We start from the raw sequence: 12,631 nt of genomic DNA, 5'->3' as shown, positions 1-12,631 counted from the left end.
CTGGGCTGCTTCTCTGGCCCCTCTGGCTCTGGTTGCTGCAGCTCTGCTCCCAGGGCAAGTCTCTCTGGGCTGCTTTTCTGGTCCCTCTGGATCTGGCACAGCTCTGCCCCCCAGCTTAGCTTGGACCCTTGCTTTCTCCTTAGCTCGGCCCCATTCTGTCTGACCCAGGCAATTCCAGCTGACTCAGAGGACGGGACCTCCCTGGCCTCCTGACTCCCTAATTAGCCTGCCTGCCCTGTCATTCAGATTGACCTGGAGCATTGGCCTCTCCTCATTGCTCCAAGGACCATCAGTCTCAGGGTCCTGATTCCCCATCGACCCTTCCCCCTTTTAGTACTGGGAGCTAGCAACTAAAACACCCCCACTGAATGTTAGTAAGGGGGCAACAGTCCCCTTACACAGGCTACATCATTTTCAAAAGTTAAAGCAACAGGCAGGGACACTGAATAAGTTTGCTGCTGACCTTAAATGCCTGCTGAGATAACTCATAGATGGCCTTGTTGCTAGAGCAATGGCTTATAATCAGAAATGGCTAACAACCACTGGTGTAATCTGGGCCTCAGGCCAGTTTCAACAGCCCATAGGTCTCCGGTGCAAAGGTGATTCTAGTGGTACAGAGTAGGTGGAAGGATTCTTTTGCCATGCCAGTTCCCTGCAGCTGGCATAGCAGGGGAACTGGGGCCTATAGGAAAATATGTGGCAAAAATGTCCCCCGTTCCCCTTGAATGATCTTTGTTTCCAGCCCTCTGTGGCTGTTTGCAGCTGGTAAAAGCTAGAGCAAATTAATGCTATTCCACCTTGGCCCAAGAGGACCAGGTCTGCACAGAGACTGCTGCAGGATCAGGGAAGTGCCAAGGGTAATGGGTGGTGAGTGAAACATACATGTTATATCTAATTATTGTACGGGTGAATTTAATGTCATATAGGCATGCCACAATGAATGGCCCATCAGAAAACCCTTATTGTATGCAGACTTTTAATGACATTTCAGATTATCTAAGTGATTCTAGTGAATATTGGGCTTATTTCTATTACAAAATAATATATTTTTGATAAATTGCTTACATGACTTAGGCCCCTAAGTCACTTAGGCCAGTTTGAAAATTATATCTCATCTCACTTAAAAAAGATACAAAGGCCACCTTTTTAAGTATCACTTTGCAGTGTCCAAAGACTACAGGCTCATTAGATCAGCTGCCAGACAGCTAATTAGTGCAGGTGGCTGAGTTAGACAACTGCTTTCTCTTTCCCACTTGTGGCCTGCATAAGAAAACAGCTATTGTATCATGTGGCCTCATTAGTTTGCAAACAAGACAAGCACAATGATGATCATCCCTTTGAAAACTCCTCTTGTTAAGCTGCAGCTGATTACAAAGCCTGTGTGCGGGAAGCTGTCAGAATCTCCCTGGAAATATTACCACAGAAACAATTCTCCATTTGTTTCCAGGGATCTTCACAAGCTATTAGAAATGACGCCTGGCTTGCAATCCACTGACCTATCCATAAACAGGAGCAGGCAGGGGAGGCTCAGAGGGAGCAAAGAATTGGCTTTTCCTCAGAGAACAAGGTGTAGCCAGCTGTTTGTCTTGAGATCCAAACCTACACCACGACTGATCAGTCTACGCAGCATAGGAGGTTAAACAAAACTCGAACACAGCATCTTTTGCGTTCACAAACAGAGGCCTCTGTCCGTCCAATTGCAATAGGGGTCATTGGCTCTACGCAAGGGCAAGTATTCTGCCAGCTAAGAAAAAAAATACAACTCAGTATTGGCCCCAAAACTGAGAAGTTCCCTCAAACTGTCAAGGCCTCAGCATAAGGAACCACATGGCTTAAGTACCAAAATGTGAACCCCAAGTTACAGAGTAGTTTAAGAGGAAAGGAGTTTCGTTTCTCTAAGGCATTATTTTTGAACTCAATGCCCCAGGATGATGCCAGGAAGTGCAATGCTGTAGAAGGTGCCACCTTTCACAGGAGGCATAAAACTGGGTTCTTGACCACCTGTGATCATTAAGAGGTGTGATTTTCCAAAGACCTTCCTGGGGGCTTGGACTCCTAAGTCCCTCAGGTAGCTTTTGAAAAAGCTCACCTTAAATCTACCATGGCGCCTTTCACAAGAGAAGAGCTGTAAGCCCCAGTGTTCCAGCTAAGTTCCCCCTGAAGTTTTTTGTAACTATAGGATTATACTTCATTCTGCCCTGAACTGTTTGGAGTGTTGTTGGGCACTGTTAAACAGCTGCTGCCTTGCACCCTAGGGACAGTTGCATTCCTGGTGAATAAAGTAACCTTGACGTTGCAATCTCTATATAGGAACTTGTTGAATGCCTTGGGATCCTCTGAAAGAAGAATGCTATAAAAGTGTCAGGTATTAATTAAGAACAATTTCTGTAGCCATATTTCCAGGGTTTAACAGTTCCTCTCTAAGCAACATGCATGTACAATAAAAAACAACCACCCACAACTCCCTTTTCCATCCCCACCCCCACACCAAATCCTGGAGCTAAACCTTCAGGAGAACTCTGGGAAAGTTCAGACATGGGTCAGAACTTTGTGGCTTGAACCAACGCTTAACCAGACTATAAGGGAAATAACATGAACTCTATCTAGAGGTATAGGAACATTTGGGTTTTAAAATTGGCAGCAATTGAGATATAAGGAAGTTAGAAAGAAAAGCAGTGGAAAATATTATTTTTCTTGTAACTTTCTCCAGATTCAGGAATTTGGTTTCCATCATGACAGAAAGGGTGATTTCCACTCCAGAAGTGGCTGCATTTCAGCAGTGGGCATATGATCCCTATGTATACATACAGGTCAAAATTTTTAGAAGTGGCCAGCGATTCTGGATGCCTCCATTTTTGGCTGCCCATTTTGAGACACCTTAAAGGAGCCTAATTTTCAGAGAGCACTGAGCACCCGCCCTTTGAAAATCAGATTCCTTTCTTTAAGACATCTCAAGCTAGGGACATGAAATTTGAGGCACTAAAAATGAGTTGTTTTTTTAAAAAAAATCTTGGCCATTATCTGGATACTTTTTCATTAGGAGGGTGGTGAAACACCAGAATGGGTTACCTAGGGAGGTGGTGGAATCTCCTTCCTTAGAGGTTTTCAAAGTCAGGCTTGACAAAGCCCTGACTGGGATGATTTAATTGGGGATTGGTCCTGCTTTGAGCAGGGGGTTGGACTAGATGACCTCCTGAGGTCCCTTCCAACCCTGATATTTTAGGATTCTATGATTAATAGTTTTTGGATTCTCTGGCTCTCAGTTTGGGGAAGGACAAAAGTTCATTCTCTCTGACTGCACATGTCTCAGAAGGTCTCCTCTCAGACAGGGAGCCTCCTGAATCATCTCTAAGAGAATGTAATGTTTCTTTAAGATATGTTGTAAACCAAACACAGTAATAACATACAAGTTACATGTAAGTACAGGACAGTGCTGTCCAATCCCAGGCTGTTTGCCACCTGCACGGTCACTCGGAATATGCCCACATTCTGGTAGACGTGCTTGATCCCGTCCTCCGTCGAGCTGAGATTGACGTACGACACGGCGATGCCATCTCCAAAATCCACCTGAATGATCATCCTTTGGACGTCACCCTGTGACAATGGGGAAGGAGTCAATAAGGAAAATGACTCTTCTCTGACTGGACTTCACTAGTGGCCTGAACCTACTCCCACGGACTTCAGACCGGGGAAAAGATTAGGCTGTACAGCTACAGGGAGTGATTTCAGAGAGCAACTCAGGATGGTTCAGAGATTTTGCAACAGCTTGTGATCCTTTTCACCTAGCTCGTAATGACTGTTACCTGGCTGAAAGCTGTTCAGTGGCCTGTTTGAAATGCGCTGGAAGTTCTCTACTACACTGGTGTCCACCTCATAAAAACCACCAGCACTAATTGGTCCCCATGTTGGCTGGGTCAGCAGGGGCAGGCTGAGGATTGAACAGGCATGGTGACTAATCTCCCCTCCTCCTGCCTAGAGACGGTCCTAGCAGTACAGGTATAGGGTAGGCCTGGTGCTGCTGTTCTGTGGGTAAAGGTGAGGATATTCGTCCCCTGAGCTGCCTACCTGTCACTTTTGGTTATCATTAAAAATAAAAAAGGAAGCACATCAGCAAAAAGCACAGCCAGGAGCTCCATGTTCCATGCAAGAGCGGAAACCCCGTTACCTGGAGAAAGCCTGTTATGTGGGTTGATATTCCACACTAGTGACTGAACTTGCTTTTTGTACACACAGCCACAATGAGCTCCACATCCAAGACATTCAGCGGGGAGCTCTTTGTGTAAGAACAGGCACAGGAAATGAACAAATCTAAAACCCAAAGGATCCCAACGGATTTGTGTCTTTGCACACAGCTTTACTGACCAATAGCATTTTTGATAAGCCGGTGCTCTTTGAAAAGCACAAGGAGCGGAGACGTGATTCAGACACATGCTTGCAGGGAGACTCTGTTTCTCATGCTCTGGAAACATCAATAGAATGCTCTCATCTTACTGCTGTGGTGTTGTATCCAGCAGGGTCCATTTTCAACAGACTGACTAGACATACAGAAACAGCCAGTGGCCGTTGAAGGCCAGCCTTCCAGGTGGGACATTGTAACTCGCCTTAACTCTGTACATAGTCGCTACTAAAAGCCACTTTTAAAAGTGCCTCTCAGTAGATCCGCTGTGATTACTGGGCAATACAGTTACACTCTCCTCTTGCTACAGAGCCACCTATTATACAGTCTGGCACACTGGAGCCTTTGCCGGTGCCTGGATCCTTCATCTGGAAGAAAGCCATTAGATTAACAATTTAAGACAGTGCATACCATTGGGATGAAAGTACATGGAATTTACTTTGATTTTGTTTCCTTATTTTTCCGAAAGGGGCTGTCACCTGGATGCCCTAATAAAAGCTATTAAAAGAAGCACCTGTTTCCAGGTAGGTCTAATTTTGTTTTGTTTTAAGTTGTTGGGCTGGGTGGGGAGGCAGAAAAATGACATTTTGAGCTGAATCCCTCACACTTGTTCTCAGCCTAAAGATTTCATTTCCGGGTTTGTGGGGACAGAAGTGACAAGGTCAATACAGTCTTGCTGCCCTATTTTGGGGGAATCAGGTTTGAAGATAGGATGGTCTTGTGATTAGGGATGGGTCTTGTGGACTGGGGCTTCTGTATCACATTCCTGCCTCTGTCTGAGTTCCAGTGTGACTCTGGGAAAATCATATAAGCTCACTTTCTAGGCAGCATAGCTCTGCCCTACCTTCCCAGGGGATTGTGAGGATAAAATCATTGCTTGTGAGGTGTTGAGATACTTCGATGACAAGGACAATATAAGTGATTAGATAAAAAACAAACAAACAAACCAACCAGCACAACAGGTTTTCTCTATATATACACATGCAAAATGCTGGGATCTAAATTAGCTGTTATCACTAAAGACGAAGATCTGGAGTCATTGTAGATAGTTCTCTGAAAATATCTGCTCATTGTGCAGTGGCAGTCAAAAAAACTAACAGCATGTTAGGAACCATTAGGAAAGGGATAGATAGTAAGACACAGAATATCATTGTGCCTCTATATAAATCCATGGTACACCCACATCCTGAATGTTGCGTGCAGTTCTCAAAAGAGATCGATCAAACTAGGAAAAAGTACAGAGAAGGGCACCAAAAATGATTAGGGGGATGTAATATCTTCCATTTGAGGCGAGATTAAAAAGACTGGGACCGTTTAGCTTGGAAAAGAGACATCTAAGGGCAGGCTGACAGATCTATAAAATCATGCATGATGAGGAGAAAAAAAGTGTTATTGACCCCTGCACATAACACAAGAACCACTGGTCACCCAATAAAATTAATAGGTAGCCAGTTTAAAACTAACATAAGGAAGTACTTCTTCACATAATACATAGTCAACCTGTGGAACTCGTTGCCAGAGGATGTTGTGAAGTCCAAAAATATAACTAGACTAAAAAAAGAACTAGATAAATTCATGGAGGATAAGTCCAACAATGGCTATTAGCCAAGGTGGTCAGGGATGCAATCCCATGTTCTGACTACTAGAAGCTGGGACTGGACTGCAAGGGATGGATCTCTCAATAATTGTCCTATTCATTCCCTCTCACGCATGTGGCACTGGCCAAAGTCAGAAGACAGGATACTGGACTATGTAGACCACTATGGCCATTCTTATTTTTTCACGTGTTAAGAAGAACTGCAGGCGCTCTTAGCAAACTCTACGGGCTTGTGTGTGCAGGAATTTATTCTGGAATAGCTATTCCTGATTAACTCTATTTGTGGATGCTCTTATTCTGGAATACAAGCATCCAAAGATGGAGCTAATCAGAAATTGTTCATCAGGAATAGCTAATCCACTTTAAATACCTTCTTCCCTACCTTATTCCAGATTAATTTTCATGGGTAGACAAACCCTTAAATAAGGTTGCTTTATGCCTGGTCTACACTTAAAACTTATATTGACATAGGTCAGTTGGAACGAGGCATGAGTAAAACCCACCCCCTAGCAAAATAACTATGCTGACAAAACCCCTGCTGTAGACAGACCTATGCCAACCGAAGAGGGCTTCTGTCCATGTAACTAACGTCGTTCAGGGAGGTGGGGTAGCTATGCCGGCCATATGCTATGTCTTCTGTTGCAGTGTGCAGTATCTACCCTAGCACAGGCTCCGTAGTACAGACAGTGTTTTTATTTAACTTGGCAATGTACATAGTCGTCAGTGAGATGTTGCTATGCTTAAGAAGATTGGTTGAGAAGTAAGTTACGGAATAAGGTTTGATTCAGCAAAGATCTTAAGCATGTTCTTAACTTTAGATCTACTGCAATTAAGCATGAGCTTAATCTATCTGGACTTCAGTAAGGCATCTGATACAGTTCCACATGGGAAATTATTAGTTAAATTGGAGATGATGGGGATTAATATGAGAATTGAAAGGTGGATAAGGAACTGGCTAAAAGGGAGACTACAATGGTTAATACTGAAAGGTGAACTGTAAGGCTGAAGGAAGGTTTCTAGTGGAGTTTCTCAGGGATTGGTATTGGGACTAATCTTATTTAACGTTTTTATTACTGACCTTGGTACAAAAAGTGAGTGTGTGCTAATAAAATTTATAGATGACAAAGTTGGGAGGTATTGCCAATATAGAGGAGGACCGGAATATCATACAAGACGACCTGGTTGACCTTGTGAACTGGAGTTCTAGAAATGGGATGACATTTAATAGTGCAAAGTGAAAGATCATACATTTAGGGACTAACAACAAGAATTTTTGCTATAAGAAGGGATTTATCATTTGGAAGTGACAGAGGAGGAGAGAAACCTGGGTGTATTGGTTGATCACAGGATGACTATTAGCCATCAATGTGATGTAGCCATGAAAAAGGCTAATGTAATCCTACGATGCATTAGGCGAGGTATTTCCAGTAGAGACAGGGAAGTGTTAGTACCATTAGGCAAGGCCCTGATGAGACCTCAGCTGGAATACTGTGTGCAGTTCTGGTCTCCCATATTTGAGAAAGATTAATTCAAACTGGAACAGATGTAGAGAAGGGCTCCTAGGATGATCTGAAGAATGGAAACTCCTCTACGTTATTAGAGGAGAATCAAAGAACTTGGCTTGTTTAGCCTAACCAAAAGAAGGCTGAGGGGAGATATGATTGTTCTCTATAAATACATCAGAGGGATAAATATAAGGGACATAGAGGAGTTATTTAAGTTAAGCACCAATGAAGACAACAACAAATAGCTATAAACTGGTCATCAACAGGTTTAGACTCAAAATTAGCCATCAGAGGAGTGAAGTTCTGGAACAGCCTTCCAAGGGAAGCAGTCGGGGCAAAAACTTAACTAGCTTCAAGACTGAGCTTGATAAGTTTATAGAAGGTAGGGTATGACAAGACCGCCTACAATCGCATGTGACCCACTGGCAATTGCCAGTAGCAAAAATCCCCAACTGGTAGAGACAGGACACTAGACAGGAGGGCTCTGAGTTTCTATAGAGAATTCTTTCCCAGATGTCTGCCTGGCGGATCTTGCCCACATGCTCAGGATCCAACTGACAGCCATATTTGGGGTTGTAAAGGACCTCCCCCTGCCCCAGCTCAGACTGCCAGAGACCCTGGGGCTTTTTTGCCTTCCTCTGCAACATTTGGCATGGGTCATTTGCAGTTTAACCTAGTGTAAATGGTGGATTCTCTGTAACTTGAAGTCTTTAAACCATGATTTGAGGACCTCAGTAACTCAGCCAGAGGTTAGGAGGTCTATTTTAGGAGTGAGTAAGGTTCTGTTGCCTGTGATGTGCAGGACAGACTAAATGGTCCTTCTGACCTTAAAGTCTATGAATTCCTCCTAGATGTAGGAATTACTGGGTGAGATACAGGAATTAGGTGAAGTTCTCTGGCCTGTGTTATGCAGGAGGTCAGTCTAGATGATCATATGGGTCCCATCTGACTTTTAAAATCTATGAAGATCCATTAATACCAATGTGACTTAAGCAAATGTTTGAAGTTAAATCACTTGTGTAAGGTCTTTGCTTAGGGCATGGGAGACCTACAGCAAACCCATACTGCTGTGTACAAGCAGCTCCCAAGAGTATTTGCACATGGCGGTATTATCAAGAGAGATTTTTGCAACAATATGACATTTCCTTATGTCAGTGCCTGGGGTGTGTGTTGTCATGCCTACTGGTTAGAGCAGACATCATGTCTAGAGGTTAGAGCAGGCATCAGTAGCCAGGAATCAGAGCCCAAGGTGAGGCCTGTGCCAAGGGTCAGAGATGAAGTCAAAAATCAGAGCCCAGAGTCAGAACCAGGCTAAGTGGAATGAAGCAGGGCATTAGCAAGGCTGGAACAAAGCAGGAGCTATCTTGGCTGTGGGCAAATACTTTTAGCAGCAGCTGAACTGTTGCTGCTGCTAGGTTTAAGGGTCAGTCTGATGACTCTTCCAACCAATCAGGCGGACCGCAGTGTAACAAATCAGCCAGCTGTGCTTGTTAGCTTACCCAGAACCTGGCTCTGCAACAGGCCCTCATCCCTGACACTGGGCACCAAAAATAAAACACCCAACTCCCCCAACCCTTCTTGCTATAGCCTTGCCTGTTGCCTTTTCTAGTGTGTACTCGGCATGTTGACAAGGGTAGTGGTAGATTATATGGATCCGCAGAACCCAAGTAAAGCGGACAGTAAGCCCAGTGCACTTCTCCTGTGGCTTTGCACATGGGCATCAATGCAATGAGCATTAGCCCAAGTCCAACTTCTTGAATGAGCACCATCTGCCAGCTCCATCTCTAGAGGCGTGTAATGCAAACTCTCTTAGGAGGCATGGCCACAATTTACAAAGGTGGCTACCTATGGTTAGGTCCCCTAAATTCAGTCCCTGTATATTCATCACACTGGGGTAGGCAGATACCTGTTACAATAGCCAGGAAAAGAGCAGTCCTTTGGGTTGGCATTGCTAACCTGATTTAACGTGTTACCTACAAGGTGTGGCGTAACGTTCAGATGGTACACTGCAATCCTAATATAGGCTCTGATCTAGCAAAGCACTTAAGTATTCGCTTAGCTTTTAGCACATGAGTAGATCTGTTGACCTCAATGAAGCCTGTGGTAGAACTAGTTGAATCCAGATCTTCCAAGACCACTGTCTTGAGCACCAGACCATTAAAAAAACTTTGACATAATAATTAAGTTTTCAAAGTCATTCTATTGACTAACAAAACCCGGCCTTTAGGGATTTAAACACACATATAATAGCACCTTTTTTATGCACAGCAAACTTACCTATTTCTTGCAAAAAATCTAGAACAAATACAGGACCTAAATGCTTTCAGCAAGATCTCTGAATCTTTTCACTTCAGCATTTGTTAGCAACATGCCATGCTGTTTGCAAATTATTATTACCCTTTGGTTACTTTTATACTGCCATTAGAATTTTGGTATATGTCTGATTATGGCCCATCCTAATCAATCTAATAAGGATGCAGCTTTCCAGCTTTCTATTTAAATTTCACCCAGAAGTTTGTAATCATGAATTTTCCATATTAAGAGCTAGTCTTTGTATGTAAATTGAAGTATTAAAACAATGAGATACAGCTCAAAGTTTTTAATTTTAGTCTCATGCCTCAGATTTAATTTAAAAGTTTTCAGTTATGCATTGGCTTGCATCTCTTTTTCCTTACAGATGTTTAAAACGGATTTAATTATCCACTGCAACAGGCAGACACTGCTTCTGTCGGGATGTCTTCCTGAATGAATGTTTTAAAAATGTGTTTTACACAGTCTTTATGACAGGTTTCAGAGTAGCAGCCGTGTTAGTCTGTATTCGCAAAAAGAAAAGGAGTACTTGTGGCACCTTAGAGACTAACAAATTTATTTGAGCATAAGCTTTCGTGAGCTACAGCTCACTTCAAATGCATCCGATGAAGTGAGCTGTAGCTCATGAAAGCTTATGCTCAAATAAATTTGTTAGTCTCTAAGGTGCCACAAGTACTCCTTTTCTTTTTACAGTCTTTATGCAGATTCACCCATTTTCCCCCATGGCACTTTTCCACTTGCATTCAAAAATGTGTCCTTGAAGACATTTATTTATGGAAGACATTCCACTGAATTCCTGGGCAAGTTTGTCTGTAGAATGCTCCTTAATATGGCTCACAGTTCAGCAATCATTAAGCATATTCTTAACTTTAAACAAGTTAAGTCCATCCTGATTCACAGGCTTATCTTTAAGTGCATGCTTAAGCACTTTGCTGAAGTAGGGCCTAAGGCCACCGATTAATAATGATGCTTATTGATAGTTTCTTGCAGTTTTCCTCCAAGAAGAATATTTGGATGACTACATGTAAAGTCAAATAAACTCAACCATAATCAAGTCAAGGATGCTTGTTTCAAGTTGATTTTATTAACATTTATTAATAAGTTGTATGCAAGTTGATTTTTGGAACATTTCAAAGTAGCAAGTAACAGGAGAACTGGTGTTTAGGTATGCGTGGAAACATTTACATTAAGTGGTTGAGACCAGTCATTAAAATATGTGTGTATGAAAAATGTGGCCACCTCAGAGTCATCTCCAGGAAAATGGCATTATGACTTGGGTTGCCTCTGCAGCACCCCTTAGTGGCCCATCAGGGCCTGACTCCCCCAAAGTCTCCACTGGTAAGCTACTGTGAGGTCCAAGGTAGCAGTGCTTTGGCCCTCTAGCCAAGGCAAACTTCAGTCCTACCCCATCTAGGGTGATAAGGACCAAAATAAATGAGGGACACCCCACCCCCCCAACTCATAATGGAATCATCCAATGAACCTTCGGTGGGGCCCCACCCCCTATTCAGGGCTTGTCTCCAAACAGTCTGAGCTTCTGCTGATCCCCTAGGGTCTGGTTGTCCCTTCCAGCAGGGACTCGTCCAGCCGGCAGGCTAGTTCAGTCTCTCACACCAAGAGAAGCAGAATTCTGTCCTAGGCAGACCTTGACTGGGCTAGATCTCCTCCTTTTAACTCTCCTCTCGATGCCTGATATTTGCCACAGACATAATGGGGCCAACTGGATCCAGAGACTCTCATTAACCCTCTTGTTGCCAGTGTGGGCCATCACAGGCACATGAGTTTTTGTATCAAAAAAAAAAAAAGAATGGGGCCAGATCCTCGCCTAGTGGAAATCAGCATAGCTCTACTGACATCAATAGAGCTACAGCGATTTATATCAGCTGAGGGACCAGAAATACTTGCTCGCAGATCTTGGGAAGAAGAGGCAGACCTTTTGGAGTTCTCCTACCTCTTCACTAGGTCCGTGGTTGTCAGTACTTAACCAGAGGTTCACCAATATTCCTCTCTGCGAGCCCAATATGATTGCAGGCTGCTTTTGAATTGCTTTTCCTTGTTCCTCCCAGTGACATTGTTACATCATCAGAAAGTCATATTCCACTTTGCTGAGTTTGATCATCTCTGTGAGGATAACAAGACCCAGTGCTATGAGACCTTTTCTTGATTGCCTTCACAGAAGCACAAGATGACATCATACTCTTCACTGCTAGCATTTGCTCCTTCCTTCCTCTTGTTTCGCTGTTGTGTTAACCTATGAGACTAACTGATTTTTCAGGGACAACCATGAGTTTGCATCCAAAGCTCTCCTCTCTCCTGCTCAGTTTCAGCTTTTTCTTTAGAGAGGACAACTAGACCTAGAAAGTTAACAGCTGTACAGGTCTCCGCAGATCTTCTCTTTTGCTCATCAGCTTCATAGCTTTCTTGTCCTCCCTGTTAGCCCTCTTGTGTCAAGTGGAACTTAAGTATGAACACAGAGTTGGAAAGCTACAGTACGTAGGGTGACATCTACATCTCAGAGCAGGGGAAGCTCTAAAGCAGCAGTGTTCTGAAGGGCCAAAGACATGAGAAAAGGTCTCTGTCTTTTACCGCACAAGAGTTGAAAATGTGGCACCAGTGAAGAAACTGGTCCATCTTGGATAGCTTAGTCATTAAAATCATTGACCATCACTTCCGGAACTGAGGGACGGGCCTGTCTTTGTCTCTGGGTGCACTAATTCACATGTCCTCGAGCAAAATCACACATGCATGTCCACATTATCCAGCCCATTTTGACATGCCTGATGTCCTCCTCTGATGTGAAGAGCTAATCAGAGAACACTCTTG

General features: G+C 43.5%; 1 protein-coding gene across 2 annotated transcripts in view; it reads right to left on the bottom strand.

The window, feature by feature from the left end:
* Window positions 1-12,631, bottom strand: part of SORCS1 (sortilin related VPS10 domain containing receptor 1) — a 444,317-nt gene that overhangs the window by 44,123 nt on the left and 387,563 nt on the right. For both annotated transcript variants that reach the window (XM_043518946.1, XM_038411260.2), the window contains exon 19: window positions 3,408-3,594. In XM_043518946.1, the coding sequence (XP_043374881.1) occupies window positions 3,408-3,594 (187 nt within the window). The remainder of the gene's footprint in view (window positions 1-3,407; window positions 3,595-12,631) is intronic.

This window comes from Dermochelys coriacea, chromosome 7 (assembly GCF_009764565.3).
Source record: "Dermochelys coriacea isolate rDerCor1 chromosome 7, rDerCor1.pri.v4, whole genome shotgun sequence".
NCBI lineage: Eukaryota > Metazoa > Chordata > Testudines > Dermochelyidae > Dermochelys > Dermochelys coriacea.
This window is presented reverse-complemented; position numbering and strand designations above follow the sequence as displayed.